Genomic DNA, 20,462 nt, shown 5'->3' with positions numbered 1-20,462 from the left:
CTTCATTTCCATCCTGCCAGCAGGGGCCGACACGGCCTGGTCTTTGCTTTGCTCCCCAGCCCTGTACAAACCCCAACACCTTTTGCTCCCACTGCAGAGCTCGGCCAGGTGCAGCCTGGCTGGTTCTTCAGGCTCGTCCACTTTGAAGGGAAGAGGCAAATATTTATACGTAGCCCAAAAATGCTACATTCTCTGTGGCTCCGACCTGAGGGGGAGGAGGCAGAAAGGACCAGCTTGGTCGGGGGACGGGGACAGAGAGATCTCCCCAACGTTTCCCACAGCTGCGGCTTTTGCTACAAAACAAAATCCAGCCTCTATCTGTTCTCGGTATGAAGAAAACTTTTCCCTGGTGACCCTGAGGAAAACTGCCTGAGTTTGCAGAGAGCCTGAGCCGATCGCTTGGAGATGAAGGATTTGCCCCGGGGGTAACCAGTGGAACGACACCTACTTGAGTTTGCCGGGGGCCCAAAGCAATAGCAGCGAGCATGCGGGATGAACGCCCCGTTTGTTCCAGTGAGGGCTAGCTCTGGTGTCCACTGCTGTCACTTTAAATGGCAACACTTCACTATTCCAGAGGGGAGAGGAAGGATCAGAGTACAAAGGGCTTGGCGGGGGGGAGGGCGGCATGGCTGGATTAATTTCCCACAAAGCGGGGCTCCGCTTCAGCCATCTGGAAACACTGCACTGAAATAGCCTTTTCCTGGGCTTGCGTCTGTCCCGTTCCCTCCCTCAGTTACGTCAGGCCAGTTTTCATCAGGTTTAAGTAAAGTGCTCCGTGTTGGGAGCAGGCAGGGCTAGAGCAGATCAACCCTAAGCCATCTACTCCCATACCTATCTTCAGCACGAGCTGCTTCAGGAGCGCTGGAAAACCCAATTCCCCATGCTGCCCGTAGTTGTTGCATGATACTGTATGGCAGGATAGGGATTCCTGCCTGACCCTTGGGGCCATCAACCCTGGAGTATGAGAGTTGATTACGACTGTAACAGAAAAGAAAGAGGAGATGCCCTGGCTGTGGAGGTGATTGGGGGATGGAGGCTGGAGGGGAGCAGCCTCCTTAACCCAGAGAGAGGGCAGCATGGCACCAGAGGCCTTCTTGTGAGAGGGGCTGCATCCCTGTGACCCCTGCTGGCTCTCCTGTTTGCAGGGAGCTGGGGCTATTGGGGTGGGGAGGCTGCAGGGTATGTCGGGATTGCACCCATCAGGCGATGAAGATGCGTGAGCAGGGGCTGAGGTGGTAACGGGAATCCCCATGCTGCACCAGTGCCAGAGGCAGGGTGGGCGACACAGGGCTTGGGGGCTGCTGGGAGACCAGGTTCAGGCAGCCACTAGGCAGTGCAAAACCATCAATCCATGCACCAGCATCCTCCAGAGCCCCACAAGCAGCAGGACCCGGCCCCCCCACTGTCCTCCCCACCGGCAACATCTCCAAACCCAGGGGGGGACAGTAGCTGCTGGGGCCCATCCCCCACCTCAGCTGCTTCCTCTTCAGCCCAGTACCCCCTGAGGGCAGAGTTTAACCTTCTCTCTGTCAAACTCAGGGTAGGGGCCTGACACCCCCTGGGGGTGTGTACAAGCAGGAGATGGGCACTTGTGTTAGTGCTGGAGATAGATGGGCTTCTCCCCAGAGTGGGGCAGCAGCCCAGCAGTCCCCACCCACGCACCCAGACCCTGCCAATGTGTCCGGGCCTACAGTCTGCCAGCGAGGCACCACCATTGCTAGCCGAGCAGAGCCTGTCCCACTCAGTGACGGCTGGATCTGGGTCCGCACCAGCTCCACTCAGCAGCCTCAGCTCTGGGGACATCTGCTCCAAGCAGTGCTGGGCTCTGATCAGCTCCATGTGCCAGGGCAGGGCCGTTTCTATCTAGATCCACCTCCGCTAGATGTGCCCTGGCCTGAGCCCTAGGAGCATTTTGTACCAGCTGGTCTTAGCCAGGCTGGGATGGGACATGGAGTGGGCAGAGCTCCCCCCACCCAGGAGAGTCTCCTGTCCCAGCTCTGCCGATCCCCCTCACTCCTGACTCACAGCCCCCAGCTACTCCTGGGCCCCCAGCTCTGCCAATGCCCCTCACCCCCCTGCTACTCCTGGACCCCCAACTCTGCCAATGCCCCTCACTCCTGACCCGCCACAGCCCACTGTGGGGGAAGGCCCCAGCCTTAACCCTAAAGCACTAGCCCAGCGCACAGAACCAACCTGCTGGGATCGGGGCTGCCCCGGGGGTCTGGATCTCCTGAACAGGACTGTGAATGACCTGGGGGGGGGGTGTGACCTGGGGGTGCTGGGACACGGGGGGCAGGCAAAGCTTGGAGCCCATCACTGGGGGCCCAATGTCTGGGTTCTGTGCCGGGGCAGAGGGACCCGAACCCCCTGGGTCCCCCCGCCTGGGGGAGCCGGGCCCGGCCCGTGTCTCTTTAAAGGCAGCGGCAGGAGGCAGGCCCGCCCCTCGCACCTGGGGACCGGCCGGGCCGGGCTGGGCTGCAGGAAGCAGGAAGTTTGGGCTGAAACTTCGCGCACCAGGAAGTGTCCGGAGAGGCGAGAGCGGAGCCCCCTGGAGCATGGTGAGTGCCCGGGATTGGGGACGCGGGCGGGGGGCATTACTGCCCCCCCCCTTTACACGGGTCTCCGGTGCCCGGAGGGGATCCGGAGTGACTCCGCGCGGGGAGGGGCCCGGGACCGGCTTAGGAGCTGGCTGTACTGCGGCTGCCGGGGGGGGAGCGGACTGGAAACAGCTGCTGGGGGCGGGGGGATCCCGCCTGGCTAACAACCCCCCCGCCTCTTCTCCGCTGCGGGTGGGGGGGGTGTTAAGTGACTTGCCTGAGTTTAACCCCCCCTCCCCACTCCTCTCCAGTGCTGGGGAGAGAACCCAGGAGTCCTGGCTCCCAGCTGGGCCATACACCCACTGTGGTGTAGCTGAGCGTGGCCCACCCTGTCTGGTGGCTGCTGGGGGGAGGGGGGCACAGGACAGGATCCGGGTGACAGAGGGAGGAAGCGGGGCCTGAGAACTGCGCGCTCGGCGCTGCAGGCTGCTCCCTGGGCTGTCTCCATGGTGACGGCCAGGCAGTGCCTGGGTAAGCAGAGGCTGGGTGCAGGTAGCGATTGCTGTGGGGCGGGAGCTGGCTGCAGCCAGCGTGGGGAGGGGAAGGGGCAGCTGGGATCTTTTCCAGGAAGGGAATGGGGTGGGGGTCTGCAGCGTCTCAAAGGGAGCGCAGGAGCAAGGTCATTCCTGAGCCCAGAGAGATACTCCCCACCTCCAAAGTAACAGGCTCCTGGCTGTGTCCCGTGCCCAGTGCCAAGGCCCCCCATGGATCCACAGGCTCTGAGCTGCATGGCCCCCTCTCTTTTCTCCCCCCCCCCCCCCCCGCGCGGGGGCCCCTTTTCCCCCCCCCCCCCCCCCCCCCGGATCCCTGCAGAGCTGCCTAGAAAGAGGAAGTGGGTGGCCTAACGGTTCCTGCGCCCTTGGGGGACTGCAGTGCCCAAGCCCTGTTCTGCAGCCGGAGCCGGGCACAGGTGGGAGACAGGCCCCTGGAACTGCAGAGCTGTTTTGGGGCCAGGGTGGGATGTGGGGGAGAGGGGATGGCTCAGTGGGCGTTTGGGGGCAGCGTTGGCGGGTGGAGTGGATGGAGGCCATAGCATCCTTTACAGCTGGGCTGGGTCTAAAAGGGGCCACAGACCCTGGGGGCTCCTGGCCTGAGCTGCCTGCTGTGTGGGGCTTGCGGGGGCTGGGAAGATGCAGGGGACTGGGGGTTGGGGGGTCTTTAGGGGGTGGTTGCCAAAGGACTGGTGCCTCTGAGGCTCCCCTAGCCGTGATCCCCCACTGAGGGGGACAGAGGCTCTAAGCCATGGTCTGTCCATCTGAGCTGTCTGTGAGCAGCTGCAAAGCAAATGGGCAGAAGGCAAAAGATTAATGTCCCCATCCCCCCAGCCCAGGCTCGCTGGCACGTCCAGCTCCCTGCATCTGGGGTCACTAATTCACCTGAGTCAGGAGAGAAGGGCTTAATTCCTGGCCCCGGTGCTGGCTGAGCAGGACACCCCAGTCCAGAGCCCCGGGGGGGGGGGGGGGGGCCGGGGGCCGCCCGGGGGGGGGGGGGGGGGGGGGGGGGGGAGGGAGCTGCCTGGGATCTGAAGGGTTAAGGGAAGGAGCTCTGGTGCCCCAGATGTTGCCAAGGTGCCCTGGCAGTGAGGGGTGCGGTAGGGATTTGGGGAGGTTTCCCTTAAAGGGACCACGCAGTGGGAATGGAGGGGTGCTCTGGGCCCTCTGCTGTCTGCTTCCTGCTGGGGGCCTGGGGTTCCACCTCCCCAGGGGTGGGGTGGGGGTCTCTGCACCCCCCGTTAGATCCATGTTGGCCACCTCTGGACCTGTTCTGGGTTAAAAACGGGGTCAGATTTGGGGGATCGGCATGGTGGGGGCTAAATGCAGAAGGTGCTGGGGGGTTGAGGGGGGGCCTGGGTGAGCTGCTATGAATGGCCGGAAAGGGGAGATGGCAGTCTTGCTGCCTGCCAGGGCCAGTCTAAAGGGGAGTCTCTCGGCGGGCTGCTGGACTCAGACAGACCCTGGGGCTCCCATGGGGCTCCCTCCGGCCCGTGCTGGGCAGCGCTACCCTGGGCTGGCTCTGCTCCCTGGTGCCTGACGTACTTTGGGCGCTGGCCCAGGGCAGCGTTTCTGAGATTCCGGCCTGGGACCCGCCCAGCCCGACATGCCTGGGTCTGACCAGCCCAGCCGCTTGGACCAGGCTCAGCAGGAGGGGGAGGAGACGAGGGGGTGGCTCTGACCCTGCTCCCCCCCCCCCGGGGGTCTCACAGGCTCAGGGGGTGCTTCCATCCTGGGGCTGTCCCAGGTCCCTGGGTGGGCTGAGTTTGCGGGGTCTCTTCTCCGCAGGAGGCAAGGACCAAGCAGAGCTTTGGAGACAGCCCCCCTCTCCACCCCTGCAGAGGGCTCTGCCCTGGGCCCCCCTGGGCTGGCGGTGTCACACCTGCTGCCCCATGCCCCCTGCAGGCAGAGGGCAGAACTGCAGGAGGGGAGATTGCTGGGACCGACCCGACCGGCTGGGCGAGTCCGGCTGGCGGTGGAGACGTGAGGCGGGTGCTGGAAGTTCCCTGTTGACATTCTGCAGTGATAAGTTTTGGGGGGAGGAGGGGAAGGGCAATCACCCTGGGGGTGCTCTGCCCCATTGCCCAGAGAGCTCCCCCCAGCCCAGTCCTGCCCCATGGGACCTCCCTCAGCCTCTGTGCCCACAGCTCTGCCTCGGTGTTCTGGACCCCCCTGGCCTTGGGCCGGGCACCCTCCTTCCCCAGCTGTCTCCTCTCCCTTCCTTATGCTGGCTGAGGTGCTGCGGTCCAGTGGTTAGAGCAGGGGGCTGGGAGCCAGGACACCTGCTTCTATTCCTGGTGCTGCGTGGGGATGCTGGGAGACAGGACTCCTGGGTTCTATTCCTGGTTCTGCCCCTGCCTTTGGGTTTGCTATGTCAACTGCCTCAGTTTCCCCACAAGATTGTTCTCCTGTGGTAAGCTGTGGGCTCGAACAGAGTCTGTGAAGCATTCTGAGCTCCTCAGAGGGACAGGGCTGCAGCTGGGCCCCTTCTCGAGGGCCCCTCCCCCTTTCGCCTTTGGACCTCCGTTCTCTGGGCCCCCGGAGGCTTTGCCTGGGCCGTGTGTGCTGCTCCCGCAGCCGCTCTCCTGTTGACCCCTGGCGGGCGCTCTCCCTACAGGAGGGCACTGCTGGCAGCGGGATGGCGACCGACCGAGTGAAGAACCTGCAGAGCGAGGTGGAGGGGGTGAAAAACATCATGTCGCAGAACGTGGAGCGGATCCTGGCGCGGGGCGAGAACCTGGACCACCTGCGGAACAAGACCGAGGACCTGGAGGCGACGGTGAGCCCTGGTGGGGTTGGGGACCGGGGAGCAGCAGGCTGGGGGAGACCCCGACCCTGTGCTCGTGAGGTTCCTGGTGAGGTCATGGGGACCCCAAGTCTGGAGTTGATTTGCAGGGGGTGGGGGCTGGAGCCCGATAGGGGGTTTGGGGCAAAGGCCTGGCACTGGGTGCCCCTGGTTCTGGTGCCACCCAAGCTAAAACAGGCCTGGGCACTGCCATGACCCCTAACCTCGCTCTGGGGGCTCCGCTGCTGCCCCAACAGGCTCAGCTGGGCGTGCTGCTGCCATGGAGACGGTGCCAAGCAGGCACAGGGCTGCTCGGCGGGGGTGGGTGGGTGGGTGACGCCTCACTCTAGTTCGGATTCCTGCCAGTCCTCTGGTCCCTGCCCACGTGCATTGCATGACGCCCGCTCCCCGCGGGGCGGGACTGTTTGCTCAGCCGCTGATAAACCCTGGCAGCCAGCGAGACACTGTCCCTGCGCTGCCCTTTGTCCCGCGCTGGCGCTGCTTATCTGAGGCTCTCAGCACTCAGCCCGGGCCCGTGCCAGCAGCTGCCAATCGAAACACAAGCACCCTCTGGTGGTCAGCTCTGGAATAACGTGCCCATAGCTTCCCGGCGCCGGTTTGGCTTGGAGGAGCGGAGCTGGGGCAGCGCCCACGTGTGGACCCGCCTGCTGGCATTGCTTGTGCCCACAGATCTGCCCACGTGAGCTAAAGTGGTGGAAGCTGGATTTCTACCCGCCACGCTGGAGAGCCCAGGCCCACCGCTGCCCCGGTGTAGTTGCGGCGGGAGGAAATGCCCTGGTGAACCCCCCGGTGCTGGCTCTGATGCAGCGAGCGCAGTCCGGTGGGTGCGTCTGGTAACCCAGCACCGAACTGGGGTGGCCTGTGTAGATATGGATGAAGGTCAGTGCTGGCCCGATCTGCCAGCCCAGTGAGTCTGTGTCCAGGTGCGGCCTCGCCCTGAGGGGGTGCGGCTGTCCCCCCCAATCCCTCTGGTTAGAGCTGCCCCCGGCAGGTGGGGGGCTGTCCAGCTGCGTAGGGCCAAGCCAGGCAGGGGCTGGAGGCTCTGGGTCAGCACGGTGCTAACTCCCCCACGTCTCCCACCAGTCTGAGCACTTCAAGACGACCTCGCAGAAGGTGGCCCGCAAGTACTGGTGGAAGAACGTCAAGATGATCGCCATCATCTGCGTCATTGTGGCCATCATCGTCATCCTCATCATACTCTTCGCCACCAACGTCATCCCCACATAGGCCACGCCCCGCAGCCTCTTCCTCTTCCCCCACTCCACAGCTTCCCTGCCCCCACTGCCTGAGGGTCGCTGGGCTGGGGGGGGCAACGCCTCCTGTCAGCCCCCTGAGGCTGCCCCTCCCTATGCCAGGAGGGGGGGGGCACTCGTACCCTGACCCCCATTGCCCCCGTGAAAGCTCCTTGGGGACTGTAGCCCCCTGAGGGGAACTCCCCTGCTCCCTCTGGCTCTGCCCAGCTCCCTTCCCCCAAATCCTCTGTCACCCCCATCGGTGTTCCCAGGCTGGCAGAGCCAAGCCATGAGGGAGCAGCTCCCAGCCCCTCTCCATGTGGCTGACGGAGCTAGATCTGCCACCCATGGCCGCAGCCCCCCAGCTCGGCTCCAGGGGGCGGGGTTGTGCCCTCTGCCCAGTGTGGCTGGCTCTTGTCCAGCTGAGGGAGGAGGCGCTCCTGGGGCTGGGGTGATGGGCTTGGATCTGGGGAATGCTCCCCCCCCGCACGTGCCCTCTCTGGGGCAGAGCTGGGCATGGGCAAGGGCTGCTCTGTCCTGAGCCAGACGCAGCCCCGCAAGGAGCAATCTACCTTTTGCCTTAATAAATAACGAGAGAAGGAGAGATCCCTGCAGGAGGGGGCGGGGGATTTGTCAGCAACCTCTGTCTGTCCAGGCCGGGGGCTCGTGGGCTTCACATCCTAGGTTCTCATAGCTATCCCCACCCCATGGCACCCCATAGTCTGCACCCCCTGTCCTGCCTGGAGGGGCAGGTGCTCTTGGGGGTGCAGTAACCCCCTCTTGCCTGCAGGGGGAGACTCTGCCAAAGGGGGCACCTGGGAGCTGGCGGATGCCCTGTCGACTGGGGGGGCGGGGAGGGGTGAGCAGGGCTTGTTGCAGCCTCAATCCCCCCCGCCCCCTCCCCACATGCCCTGAGTTTGGCTGTGTATGTGGATCTTAGGTTCTTATGACCAGGCTCCCCCATCAGACCTGGGGGGGTACCTGAGCCGAGCAGTAGAAATAGTTAGAGTCCCCCTCCCCCCCGACCCTGGAGTGGGAGGCCAAGTCTTCCTGATACCCCCCCCCCTCCCCACCCTCGCCCCCCAGAGACACAGGCTGCGCTCCCTGTAATAAATGTATTTATACCTCACTGGAGAATAGAGATTTATTGGAAGGAACCAGCCTCCGTCTCTGCTCTGTTCTGTCTGCTGAGTCCCGGTGGAATCTCTCCCCACAGTGCCCCCTGCTGGGAGAGGCTGGGACTGCACAGGCTGGCAGTGTGCTGGAGCGGGAGGTGGGAGGGGTGTTTGTGGTGGTCCTTTGTTCCAGGCTGTGACCAACTTGTAACCCTCAGCCCCTCACCCTCTGGGGCTGAGAGTGCAGGATTCGCCCGGCAGCCAGCCCTGCCCCCAGCTCTTTCCAGGGCCCCTCCCAGGTGAGGATCTGCCATGCTGCATCCCCTGAAACTGGGGCATGGAAGTGACTTGCTAAGGCCGTGCCAGAGCCAGGAAGAGAACCCAGGAGTCCTGCCCATGTCTCCTGGCACAAACGTGGCAGCAGCTTGGTTGTGAGAGCTGGGGGAGGGCTAGTGGCTGGGGGTAGCATGTGGGGCAGGGCGCAGCGTTCCCTGCTGGGACTGCTTCACCCAAGGCAGAATCTCAATGGTGACAGTGCAGGCGGAGAGCTTGAGAGAGACCCCCAGTGTTTGTCTGTGCCTTGTTGAGGAGCCCCCTTAGTGTTCACCACAGCCCCGCCGTGTGGTATATGACACCTGTATGAAGCGAGGGCCCGGCCCGGCCCTGCCCCACCCCAACCCCTTGCATGGGCTGAGGCCCCTCCCACAGCCAGCGGGTTATTGCTCTTTGGTGTCCCTGATTCCCGCCGCCGGAGAGAGGTAAAGCATCTGCTTGGGCACAGGCCAGGCTGGGAGGGGGCCATGGTGACCAGCACCAGCGAGTGTCCCCTTCCTCCAGCCGGTTTGTGGTGAAGATGGGGCCGGAGGTTGGAGGAGGCAGATTTCGGAGCCATCCCTGCCCATGCTGCGACCTCAGCCCCATGCTTCACGGGCTTCTCCCCACCTTAGCATTTCCTATACAGAAAGCATGGCCGATGCTATTCCATCCCCTCTGAATGGGCTGATCCCTTGGGGGGGTGCTGCGGGACACATGACTCATGGCACTGGGTCCCCCCAGCCCTGTGGGGCTGCAGCCAGTGCTCGAGGCTGTCACCAGTGCCCACACTGGTGAAGTTGGCAAGGGCAGCTGGCGAAGGCTGATGTTGCCCTGGCTGCCCAGGGGCCACATGCTGTAGCCAATGGAGGGGAGATTACTGGGTGACCTTCCCCCCCCCACACACACACACAGGGAGAGGGGATCCCTTGGCCCAAAGCCCAGGCCCCTAGCACTTGAGCTTCAGGAGCCTTGCCCTTTGCTGGCCCTTGTCCACTCTGGGCTCAGCCACTAGAAGGTACCATCACCAATTCCCCATGCAGCACCCTCCCAGGAGTCATTCCCGGACAATCCCCTGGCCACGGGTAACCAGATTCTGCTGAGCAGAGAGATGTGGCTGCCTCTCTGCCTCAGTTGGGGCTTTGGGGCTATGACACACAGGAGAGCAGACCTGATTCCACCCAGCAGAGGGCAGTAACAGCTATTGGTTTTAATGTTTGATCAAGGGCTCAAATCCAATGAGGGATACTTAAAACAACCCAACAAATGCAAAAAATTAAACAAGCTCCTCCTAGAGGTAGCAACCCGTTCAGCTAATGAGACACCAGCTAGAAGCAATTCCATCACTGGCACAAACTTCCATTGGCTGGTCAGAGATCTTGAGGACCGGGCGCGTCTGTGAGCAGATGGACCCTTTTGTGGCTGGGCCATGCCCTCTGCTGCCCCGCCATGGCTCTGTTCTGTTTCACACCAGCATGTGTAAACGTGTGGAACTCCTGCCACAGGGTGTCCCTGAGGCCAGAAGCTCAGCAGCGTTCGAGGGCAGGCTGAGACATTGAGCTGGTGATGAGAGCTGCCGGGGGGACCTCAGAGACTTCTAGCCTGTTACGCTGAGTCCTGCCTCAGGATATGAGCTAGCCCCCAGCTGGTGGGATGTGGTGAAACCCCCTCCGTAGGCAGGTGACACCACAATGGCCCTAGGCCATGGGCTTCCTGCCCATTCCTCAGCAGCAGCTGGAACTGGCTGCTGTGGGAGCCAGGATACCAGGCAGGATCTGCTAGTGGGGCAGCTGGCTCAGAGGCTGGGCTTCCGCTCCTGGATGGGGCTGTGGGAGCTCTGTGTTCCCCTATGCAGCTGCCCAAGGCACTGAGACGCTGGCTTCTGTGCCAGAGCCGGCCTGGGCAGCCAGGGTGGGTGGCACAGACAATGTGCAGTGTGTGGGGAACAGCTCGCGTTCCCTGCTTGGGCCTCAGCTCTGGGCGGGTGCCACGGAGGCTGGGCTGAGGCTTTGTCCGATGGCTCAGGGAGGCAGGGGGTAGAGGGGGGTTGGCAGCTCCTGGCCACTGGGAGGATGGTGGGAGCATCTGCAGCCGTGTGGGCACTGCCAGGTGGCTCCCAGCCTCAGGCACTGGCTGCAGCTCCTCAGGGCTTGGGAGGCCGGTGCCACTTGGTCCCTGCCAGGGCAGAGATGCGATGAGCCAAAGGGACTGGCGCCAGCACTATTCAGCTGGGTTTACTCTGCTGCAGCCCAGCTCTGCCACCCCATCCCCGCTGGGTCTACCCCCTTCAGTGCCAGCACGATTCCCACCCCCACCCCCCAATCTATCCCCTCTGCAGCCCCAGCACTGGCCCTGGCCTCTCTCACTCGATCCTCCCCCGGATCTACCTGCCCCCATGCAGTTACACCCTGAAATGGGCAAAGTCCTGGGCACTTTGTTCAGTGCCCCTCCCCCCGCATCCCAGTTACCCCAGCTACAACCCTGCCCCCCTCCTCCCAACTCTTCCCTGGGCCCAGGAGAAGGGAGCAGCTAACAACAGACTCCAATACCTCCAAGTCCCCCCCCGACCCGGCAGGCTCCCCACCACAGCCCGTCTGCCCTGCACACCCCCGTCTCATGCTGTGAGCCATCGGGTGGGACTGGCGCATTCTGGGCCTGGGCCAGCACCTGACCATTCCTTGTCACTCAGCCAGCGCTGCCTCCTGTGGAAATCTGCTGCCTGGAGCCCTGGGGAATGGGACGGGGTGTGTGTGCATGCTCGTCAGCGCCACCCATAGACCAGGTCTCATCACTGATCAGGTGCCACACACCCGAGCTGCCAGCCTGAGCTGCCACTGGCCTAGTCTGTGCCTAGCTCTTGCTGCTATCATCAGCCCCTCCCGTGTCATGGAATTCGATCTACAGTGAACTAGTGAACAGCTCCAATTACACAGTGAACATTAGGTTTCAGAGTTAACACGGGGGAGGGGAATGGGGTCTGCACAGTAGCTGCCTGCAGACTCAGGGACCCATGGCTGCATCAGTTCTGCTCAAGTCACCTTCTGCCGGCTCTTTACAGCACCACGGGTAGAGCCTTAATTACTGTGTAACGAAAGCTGAAGCCTTGGCCCCAGCTCCATGAGCCTGAAAGCCGGCCCAGGCTGACTGAGACCAGCTCTAGACAATCCGGGCACCGGTTCCCACCCCACCCACCTTCCCAGCGCGGAGCCCTGTGCCAGCCCCCACAGGAGCCAGGGCCGGCTTTAGGAAGTGCGGGGCCCAATTCGAACAGTTTCGACGGGGCCCCGGCAGGGATGACTAAAAAAAACACGTAAAAAACACGTGGGGCTTGTACTCACCAGGCGGCGCTCCTAGTCTTCGGCGGTGGGTCCTTCACTCGCTCCGGGTCTTTGGCGGCACTGAAGGACCTGCTGCCGAAGTGCTGCCGAAGACCCGGAGTGAGTGAAGGACCCGCCGCCGAAGTGCCGCCGAAGACCCAGAGCGCCGCCGGGTGAGTAAAAATTAAAAAGGAGCCTCTAGCCAGGGAAGGGATTCTCAGCCACTTGCCCCCACCCCGGCAGCCCTGCCACTGGGCGCGGGGCCCTCTTAGGCATGGGGCCTGATTTGGGAGAATTGGTGGAATTGGCCTAAAGCCGGCCCTGGCAGGAGCTGTGCAGCAGCTGCGCCGTCACGGCGTAAGAAGGGAAGTGTGCAACTCCCCAGCCACCTCCCCGGCCCCCAGGAGCTGAGAGGCCTCGTTAGAGCCCACTTCCCATTAGGTAATTAAACGGTAAACAACCGTCACGCTGGGGCAGGGCTATCCCAAGTGCAACAGCCCTGGGGCTCAGTGGGTTTGGCACCAGTGACGGATTTGCCCCATCTCAGGTGTAACTGTGCCAAAGCCACAGGGCTGACACCAACGTTCCTGCCATTGGCCCAGTGGGTTATGGGTGTTTGAACCCCCTGCTCCCACCATCCCCTGTGCCACCAGTGGGAACCCCACACCACAGAGCTGGGATCCTGCAATACATGGCAGCGGAAATGAGCAATGCACCCCGCTCTCATTGACCCCGTGGGCTGGTGTGGGGATGCAATGCACTTCCCTGGTGTGAATGCCCAAATGCCACTTCTGTGTGTTGGCAAGGCCTCAGTGCGCCCCCTGCAGCATGACCTGAGACATGGCCAGTGCTTCAGGCATAGCTCACCGCACTGGGCGATTCTGGGAGAGATCCACCCATCTTCTCCTCCTGGTTTCTGGCAGTCAGAGGTTTAGGTCGCCCTGAGCATGGGGTTGTGGCTCTGATCATCCTGGCCATCCTGGCTAATAGCCATTGAGGGACCTAGCCTCTATGAACTTATCTCATTCTTTTTTGAACCCAGTTATACTTTTGGCCTTCACAACATCCCCTGGCAAGGAGTTCCACAGATTAATTGTGCATTGTGTGAGGAAGTACTTCCTCTTGTTTGTATTAACCTGCAGCTTCTTAATTTCATCGGGTGGCCCCTGGTTTTTGTATTGTGGGAAAGGGTAAATAACACGTCTTCAGTCACTTGTCCCACACGCTTTGTGGACATATGTGTCTCTAGCCCATCCCCCGTATTTGTCTCTTTTCTAAGCTGAACAGCTCTGAACTTTGCACTCTCTCCACATAGGGAAGCTGTTCCACACCCTTGACCATCTTTGTTCCCTGACTCTTTGCCAGCTCCACTCTCTCCTTTTGCAGCTGGGGCGACCAGCACTGGGCACAGGATTCCAGGGGTGGGCGCACCAGGGATTGATGCGGGGAGGGGGGTGGTGGTGATAACTTCTGTCTTATTTTCTATCCCTGTGCTAGTAGTTCCTAGTTGTCTTTCTCATCACTGCTGGGAACTGAGCTGGAGTTTTAGCCCCATGACTCCAGTCTCCTTCTTGAGCTAGAACCCATCTCTGTGGAGTTGGGCTTGTTTCCCCCAAGGTGCATTACTTTGCACCTCGACATGTTGAATTTCAGTCCCCCGGCCAGGGAGATCCCCCGGAACTCAGCTGTCTTGAACAATATTAGTTCATAGGCAAATGTTGCCCCTTCACTGATCACGCCCTTTTCCAGATCATTAATGAATTTGTTGAACAGCCCAGTCTGGGGGGACCCCGCCATTCACCTCCTGCCCTTTGTTTCCCGTCTAACAGCTACTGATCCAGGGCCTTCCCTCTTTCCCTGACTGCTTTGTGTCCTCCAGAGCCTTTGGCGAGGCACTTGGACTGGAAGAGTGAAAGGGGGAGCTTTTCGTGCCGTGAGACACCAGAAATTGACACCCCCCCACACCATGCAACCTGCCCCCCGGGAAGCCAGGTGGGGCAGCAGTGGCCTGTAGTAACTGACGTGCAGTGTTTTCTGTGTGCTGCTCCCTCTGCCACATGCCGCGAAGGCCACACACCCTGCCCTCACCTTCCTGCTTCTCCGGCGCTGGCCTGGGAGTCCAGCGTTCACCTGGGCACATGGAAAGAAACTAACGAGCCAGTTGGAAACTGTGAGCAATTCCCAGGAGTGGCAATTAAATACAAAGCAGCATTTGCCACCTGCTCCTCCCCAGAGCCAGGGTCAGGCTCTCTCCTCCCAGATCCCTGCCCATCTCTCTACCCCGCCCCCAAATGTCCCTCGCAGCCTCCCCTTCCGAGCTCCCTTCCAGCCTGCAGCCAGCAGGCCCCTGCTGCGCACAGCTTACACCGGCAGTGCCCCAGGCTCAGGGAAGAATCCCTCTGGGGTTCATGACAGCTGAGCCCTGCATTCACACCCAAAGGTGCTGCAGGAGCAAATCAGGGCTGGGGGCTAAACGTCCTCTCCCCGAATTAGGCCTGTCTTGAGCTCCCATCCACAGATCTCCGAGCACTTCACTAAAGGAGGGGTCATTATCCCCATATTGCAGAAAGGGAAACTGAGGCACAGTGAGGGGCGGGGACTTGGCCAAGATCACCCAGCAGGGCAGCGGCAGAGCCAGATGTGGAACCCAGCCCATGCACTGCCCTGCCCATCGCCCAGAGACGTCCACCTCTGCCGCTGCTGATCCGGCCCCTTCCTGCCCTGCCAGATTCACTCCAGAATAGATTTAGGACAGGAATGAAAGTGAAAAGACTAGAAGGAAAGAGAGAGAGGCTGAGAGCCCAGCGCCCAACACTGCCCCCTGGTGTGACTCCGGAGTGACCCAGTGTGGGACCTTGGTGTGACTCCGGAGTGACGCCGCCAGGACGGCAGGGAGAAGTGCGCTACGGACTGGGCTGAGCCGGCTCCAGGGCGCTCCTTACCTTTCTGGGCAGGCGCTTCTCGTGGCCCTGCCCCTCTCGGCCCCTCGCCCGCCCCGCCCCGCTGCGCTCCCCTCTCCAGTGGCCGCTGGGGGGCAGGTTGGGAGGCAGCCGCCCGGGGTCCCGCGTCCACAGCTGTGAAAGCCCCGACTGCCCGGCAGCGCCCAGGGCCCCGGAGCGATTGGTGGGAGTCGGACCCCCCGGTGCAGCAGGACCTCGGCCCGGGCAGAGCGGATCGGGGCTTCCCGAGAGCCGGCGTCATGGTGAGGGGCTGAGGGCGCGGGCGGCCGCGGGCAGCAGTTTCGGTTTCTATACGCGGGGACTCCGGCACCCTGCCCAGGGCCCTGCGGGGTCACGGGGCCCCGGTCTGACCCCCGGGCGCTGCGGGGCCGGTGTGCCGCTGGCCCGGGGGGGGCACATGGTGCTGTTCAGTGCCTGACACCCCCCCACCCGAGTTCGGTGCCGCCCCGCATAACTGAGCTTTGTGCCCTCCTCTATCTCCCCCTGTTTTCCTCCCTGCTTGTGGCAACCCCCGCAGCTCTCCGGTCGCCTGCCCCGCCACAGGCGCTTTCCTGCCCAGCCCCTCCCGGACGCCGGACCGGGTGAACCAGAAGCCAAAGACCACATCCTGATCCCAGCTCCAGGCAACCCTTTGTCCCCACCGAGTCAATCGTTTACCGGTTAATCGGAGTTAGCAGAGTCTTTGTGTACACACAGCCACCCCGGGACAACCTGTGCTGAGATCTTAAACCAGTTCAGGCCTGGTCCACACCGGGCAGTTTTGCTGGGCTATCTGCCAAGCGCTACACCAGTTCTTTTGCTGTCTCCGCTAGGAGGGCTAGATACAACCTCCTGAGCTTTCCATCAGTAGATCTCACAGCACTTTACTAAGCAGGTCGGTGTCCTTACCCCATTTTACCAGTGGGGAAAACTGAGGCACACAGCAGGGAAGAGACATGCCCAAAGTCGCTCAGAACTTCAGTGGCAGAGCTGGGACTAGACCTCAGGTCTCCCACATGCCAGTCCTGTGCTCTGCCTCATGGGTTATACACCCTATGTGGACACACGGATTTTGGTGTAAAGGGGCTTGCTCTGGTTTAGTTTATGTCTCTTCAGTGCTAAGCCAAGAAAAGACCCTTGCACTGAAGTGGGGAATTAGCCCAGTGTCACTATAGTGCTGTAATTAGGCTGGTAAATTTCTTTGTGTGGCCAAGCCCTCGGCCTTGTGTCTCAACCTTCCCAGGTGGCCTGGCCCCTGATACCTGAGCTCAGTGCTTCTCCCTCCCAGGCCCCCCCAGACCTTATTCAATGTACAAATAGATATAAATAAATATCTCCGCAGCCCCCTCCCATTTCCTCTAAAAGAAAGAGTAAAAAGTGTCGGTGGGGCCACTGCTGAGCCGATCGACCTGCTGTGTGTGTGGAGGGGCTGGCAGAGATTCCTTGCCCTGGCAGGCTCAGGGTTTGTGGAGCAAGATTTTCTTTGCTTGAGGTCGTTTCCAGAGGAAAGTGGCTGTGTCCCTGCAGGGAGCTCGCCGGGGGAAAGCAGCTGATCCACGCTAGCTGTGCTGGTCGGTTTCCCTGGGGAGACAGCCCTCGGCTGTACCGGTGTAAGGCTCCCATCGCTCCTGCGCTGTGGGGTCGTGCTGCTCTGAGGGCACCACCCCAGCTGACGCCTCAAGGCCTTGCCCTAAGCTAAGAGTCTGCCCAGCTGTCGGCCCCCGTTTATCTCTGTGCGAAAGCCCCAGCTCCTGTGTCAGGCTCGCCAGTGTCACGGCACCACGACGTGTCTCGGGAGGGCTTTCACTTCGCCCTGCTTCCCAAGAGCTGTGCTGCCTGCAGGCCCACTGAGGCTGCCAGGCCGCCCCTCCCTTCGCAGGGCCTCCCCGGGACGAGCACAGCCACAGCACGCCTGGGCTGCTGGGGCACTGACGTGGTTGCAACTGTAGTGTGGACAAGCCCAGAGATTTCCCCCTTGTGGTTCTGTAGCATCTCTGGGCCCGACAGATCGGGGAGTTTGCCCAGCAGCTGCTCACAGGTACGGGGAGGGATTGCTGGTGCAGGGACCCGTGGGTGGCAGCTTGCCTGTGCCTTAGCTCCCCTTGCAAACCCCTTCCCCAGGGGTCAGGGAGCCTGAGTGCGCCCCAGATCTAGGGGTCAGGCCCCCTGGATCTCTCGTAGTGACCCCCAGCTGTTGGGGCAGATCCTGCGGAGGCCTGTGGTTCTGACTCACCCACTCTGATGCACGGAAGAAGGGCCTTCAAAGGCCATGCTGGTGCATGTGACAGTCCCTACAGGGTTAATCTGCTTTGGCAGGCAGCTGGTCCTGGCCCCAGCCCCTCCTGGGGGAGATGAGGAAGGACCTGTGGAGTGGGGGGTCTGCGGGGAGCGGGGTCTGGCAGCTCTCCTCTGAGGAAGGGCTGGGCTATTGCTCCGTACCCGCCTTGGTGTTCCAGATGTGGCATCGTGCGGCCAGCCTGGGCGAGCCAGCTGTGTGATGTGCACCAGCCAGGGGTCTGGCCCGTGGACTCCAGCCGCCGTGCGCTGGGCTGTAAATACTGCGCCCGGATCTCTCAGAGGCACCCGCCCCCCTCCCTCGCAGGGAGTTGGGTGTTTGTCTGCGGGCTGCAGGGCCCGATCCTGGGAACCAGCAGGGCAGCTCCACCAAACAGCCCAGGCTCAGCCCCCTCCTCCCCCCTCCCCCTCTCTGCAAAAGGCAACAGGAAACCTCAGTGCAGAGAGGCCCCGTGTCTTGGTTTCAACTCCGGGGCTCAGCCCCTCCTCCCCCCCCCACTGCAAAAGGCTCAGCTTTAGCCCACGGCTGGCTGGGCGATGGCAGATGGGACCCCAGGAGCCTGGCCCTGCCCTGGCCCTGGGTATGTGGGTAGATCGCGTGCTCCTGTGGCTAAGGAGCTTCGCTTCCTTTAGCACTGCAGAGAGGAACTGGGGCTGTGGGAACTGTCCTGTCCCGTCCCCCCCGCCCCTCAGTTGCTTCCACTTTTAAAGGCTTGTTCCACCCCAAGTGGCAGCCATGCGCTGGCAGGGAGGGCCGGCCTCATCTAGGCAGGGGCATTTGCCATCTGCTGTGCCCACCAGCGCTGTTAATCCCCCGGTGCCCAGGAGCCCAGACTGAGACTGGGGCCTCCGTGGGGCTGGGTGTTGCACGGCCCTCAGCCAAAGAACGGGGAGGGACAGGAGCAAGCAGGCTGGCCCTGGCTGCCTCCTGGGGGGCTCAGCCTAGCCCAGGGCTGCTGGACATCCAGCTGGGGGGGAGGGAGGGGGCTGGTGTGTGGAATTTAAATTATTCAAGGCTCCCTGGGGTCGTGCTGCTCTGAGCAGCCATCACAGGACTTGGCGCTTTCCCACCCGACTGTGCTGGCAGGCAGGACTCCTGGGTTCTATTCTCGGCTCTGCCTCTCTGGGTGACTTCAGGCAAGTCCCTCCCCCGCTCTGGGCCTCGGTTTCCCCATGTGTGATGCGGGATCAGGATCCCGAGCCACTGGGGTGAGCCCTGTTAGATCGGGGGGGCTGGTGTCAGTGCCAAGAGCTCTGAGCTTCACAAAGAGATTCACACGGTGGCCTGGCAGATCAGGGGCTGGACTGGGCCTCAGGAGAGCCAGGTGAATTCCTGGCTCTGCACAGAAGCTGGTTCAGTCACTGAATTGCTCTGGGCCTCAGTTTCCCCATTTGTGAAAGAGGGATAACGGCCCTTTGTCTCTATTCTCTGATGAGGCTGTCGGCTCTTGGGGGCAGGGGGTGTCTCTGGCTGTGTCTGGGCAGCACCTGTATGGTGGGCTGCCCATCTCAGCTGGGGCCTCTACCTGCTACCGTAATACCCCTAATAAAGCAACATCCCCAGTGCCCGCCCGAGATCGGTGGGTTGGGGTTTGCTGCCAGCCTGGGGGTCTGTTTCACCTGGTTGTGAGCCAAGCAGGGACGATGGGACTGACCGAGAGCAGGGTGGAGAAAGACCCTGCCTGACAAGGGGGGTTCTGCCCACTGGCTGCACCCACTCCCTGGGGAGCATAGCCCCCCGCACATGGGGGTTTATCTATTGTTCTGCCCCACTGCAGGGAGTGGGGAAAGGCAGCTTGTTCTGCCCCTTCCCTGGGTCCCCCATCCTCAGGCTGCCGGGGGCCCTGCTGCTCAGGGCAGGTTGTGCCCCTTCCCGTCCCCTGGGCTGTGAGGGGCTGGTGCTGCTCCGCTGGGAGGACACCCCAGGGTGGGGGCTGCAGGGCAGAGAGTCTCCAAGGAGCCAAACACCTGCAGTAGCCTGGAAAGTCACACCCCAGGCTCCCCAAGAAATCCCGCCCCCCCCCCCCAAACTGATTCCCTCATTGGTATGTGGGCCTCTGAACCCACCTGCGTGCGTCAGCACGGGCTCAGCACATGCCACTAGCCCCGCATTTCCTCTGCTCCGAGACCCCCTTCGATCCTCCTGTCTCAGCCCCCGCTGCGATCCGCCCCAGATCTGCCCAGCCGCCTAACGGGCTATTGCCACTGCATGGGGAGGGGTGTTTATTCCAGTCACACCTAGAAACCCTGCCCGAGATCAGGGCCCCGTCATGCCGGGCGCTGCCCAGATCCCAACCGAAATCAGGGCCCCGTCGGGCTGGGCGCTGCCCAGACCCTGCCCGAGATCAGGGCCCCCTTGTACCGGGCGCTGCCCAGACCCCGCCCGAGATCAGGGCCCCGTCGTGCCGGGCGCTGCCCAGATCCCCAGAGACTCTCCTTGCCCCAGAGAGCTTGGTCTGACTGGATGGAAGGAGGAAGGATCCCATTGCAGGTTGGGTGCTGAGGCCAAGCCAGATGCAGTGACTGGTCTGTGGTCACGTGGGGAGTCCACGGCAGAGCCAGGAACTGAACCCATCTTGTAGGGCCCCCGGTCCAGCCCACGCTGGCAGCGCTGGGAATTCCCTACCCTGGTGACTTGTTTTTCCAGCTCTCGCTGCCTCCAGGCATCAATCAAAGGAGCCCGGAACAAACAATAGTGACATGGCCGATTCCCGTAAACCCCCCCCACCCCCCGGCCCAGAGACTGGGACGCGCTCCAGCAGCCGGATGTCCTGACACCTCGATCCCCCACAGGAAATGCCCCCTGGCCCAGTGCTGGCGCCAGGCCATGGCCTATGAGAGAGGCTGGGACCAAATTAGTGTGGGGTGTCTCGGCGCCCCAGACTCGTGGGGGTGACCCTGGGGCAGGGGTGGGCAGGAGGAACCCTGAGCATTGTCCTCAGCTGAGCAGAGCGGGCAGGGAGAGAGAGAGGCTCGGGGGGGAAAATGAGGGCTGGGTTGGGGTCAGCCATGGCTGGGGCGAAGGGAGGGGGGCACTGTCCCTGAGCTAATCCCACAGCATGGGCGAATGCAACCCCAATTCCAGCCCCCACACCCCAACCCCCGCACGCCCAGTTCCTGCCCTCCGCACCCCAACCCCCGCACACAGTACCCCAACCCCCGCACGCCCAGTCCCTGCCCTCCGCACCCCAACCCCCGCACACAGTACCCCAACCCCCGCATGCCCAGTCCCTGCCCTCCGCACCCCAACCCCCGCACACAGTACCCCAACCCCCGCACGCCCAGTCCCTGCCCTCCGCACCCCAACCCCTGCACACAGTACCCCAACCCCAGCATGCCCAGTCCCTGCCCTCCACAC

General features: G+C 62.5%; 2 protein-coding genes across 2 annotated transcripts in view; both read left to right on the top strand.

The window, feature by feature from the left end:
* The first annotated feature begins 2,404 nt into the window (after positions 1–2,404).
* Positions 2,405–7,783, top strand: LOC113407667 (vesicle-associated membrane protein 8-like). The gene is made up of 3 exons (XM_026656957.2): positions 2,405–2,558; positions 5,706–5,867; positions 6,978–7,783. Exons 1-3 carry the CDS (start codon positions 2,556–2,558, stop codon positions 7,119–7,121), a joined length of 309 nt encoding a protein of 102 aa, XP_026512742.1. The 5' UTR covers positions 2,405–2,555; the 3' UTR covers positions 7,122–7,783.
* A 7,212-nt stretch (positions 7,784–14,995) lies between these two features.
* LOC112112047 (vesicle-associated membrane protein 5) overlaps positions 14,996–20,462 on the top strand; it is an 8,681-nt gene continuing 3,214 nt past the window's right edge. Inside the window, exon 1 of the mRNA XM_024207758.1 lies at positions 14,996–15,072. Within this exon, the coding sequence (XP_024063526.1) occupies positions 15,070–15,072 (3 nt within the window). The 5' untranslated portion in view covers positions 14,996–15,069. The remainder of the gene's footprint in view (positions 15,073–20,462) is intronic.

The sequence above is a fragment of the Terrapene carolina genome, unplaced genomic scaffold, assembly GCF_002925995.2.
Source record: "Terrapene carolina triunguis isolate 2854851 unplaced genomic scaffold, T_m_triunguis-2.0 Scaffold51, whole genome shotgun sequence".
In the NCBI taxonomy this organism is placed as follows: domain Eukaryota; kingdom Metazoa; phylum Chordata; order Testudines; family Emydidae; genus Terrapene; species Terrapene triunguis.
This window is presented reverse-complemented; position numbering and strand designations above follow the sequence as displayed.

What these genes read in the sequence shown, in the direction of transcription:
- LOC113407667 (XM_026656957.2), top strand. An exon ending in CCGAGGACCTGGAGGCGACG is followed by an intron (nt 5,868 to 6,977) that starts GTGAGCCCTGGT and finishes GTCTCCCACCAG; the next exon opens with TCTGAGCACTTCAAGACGAC.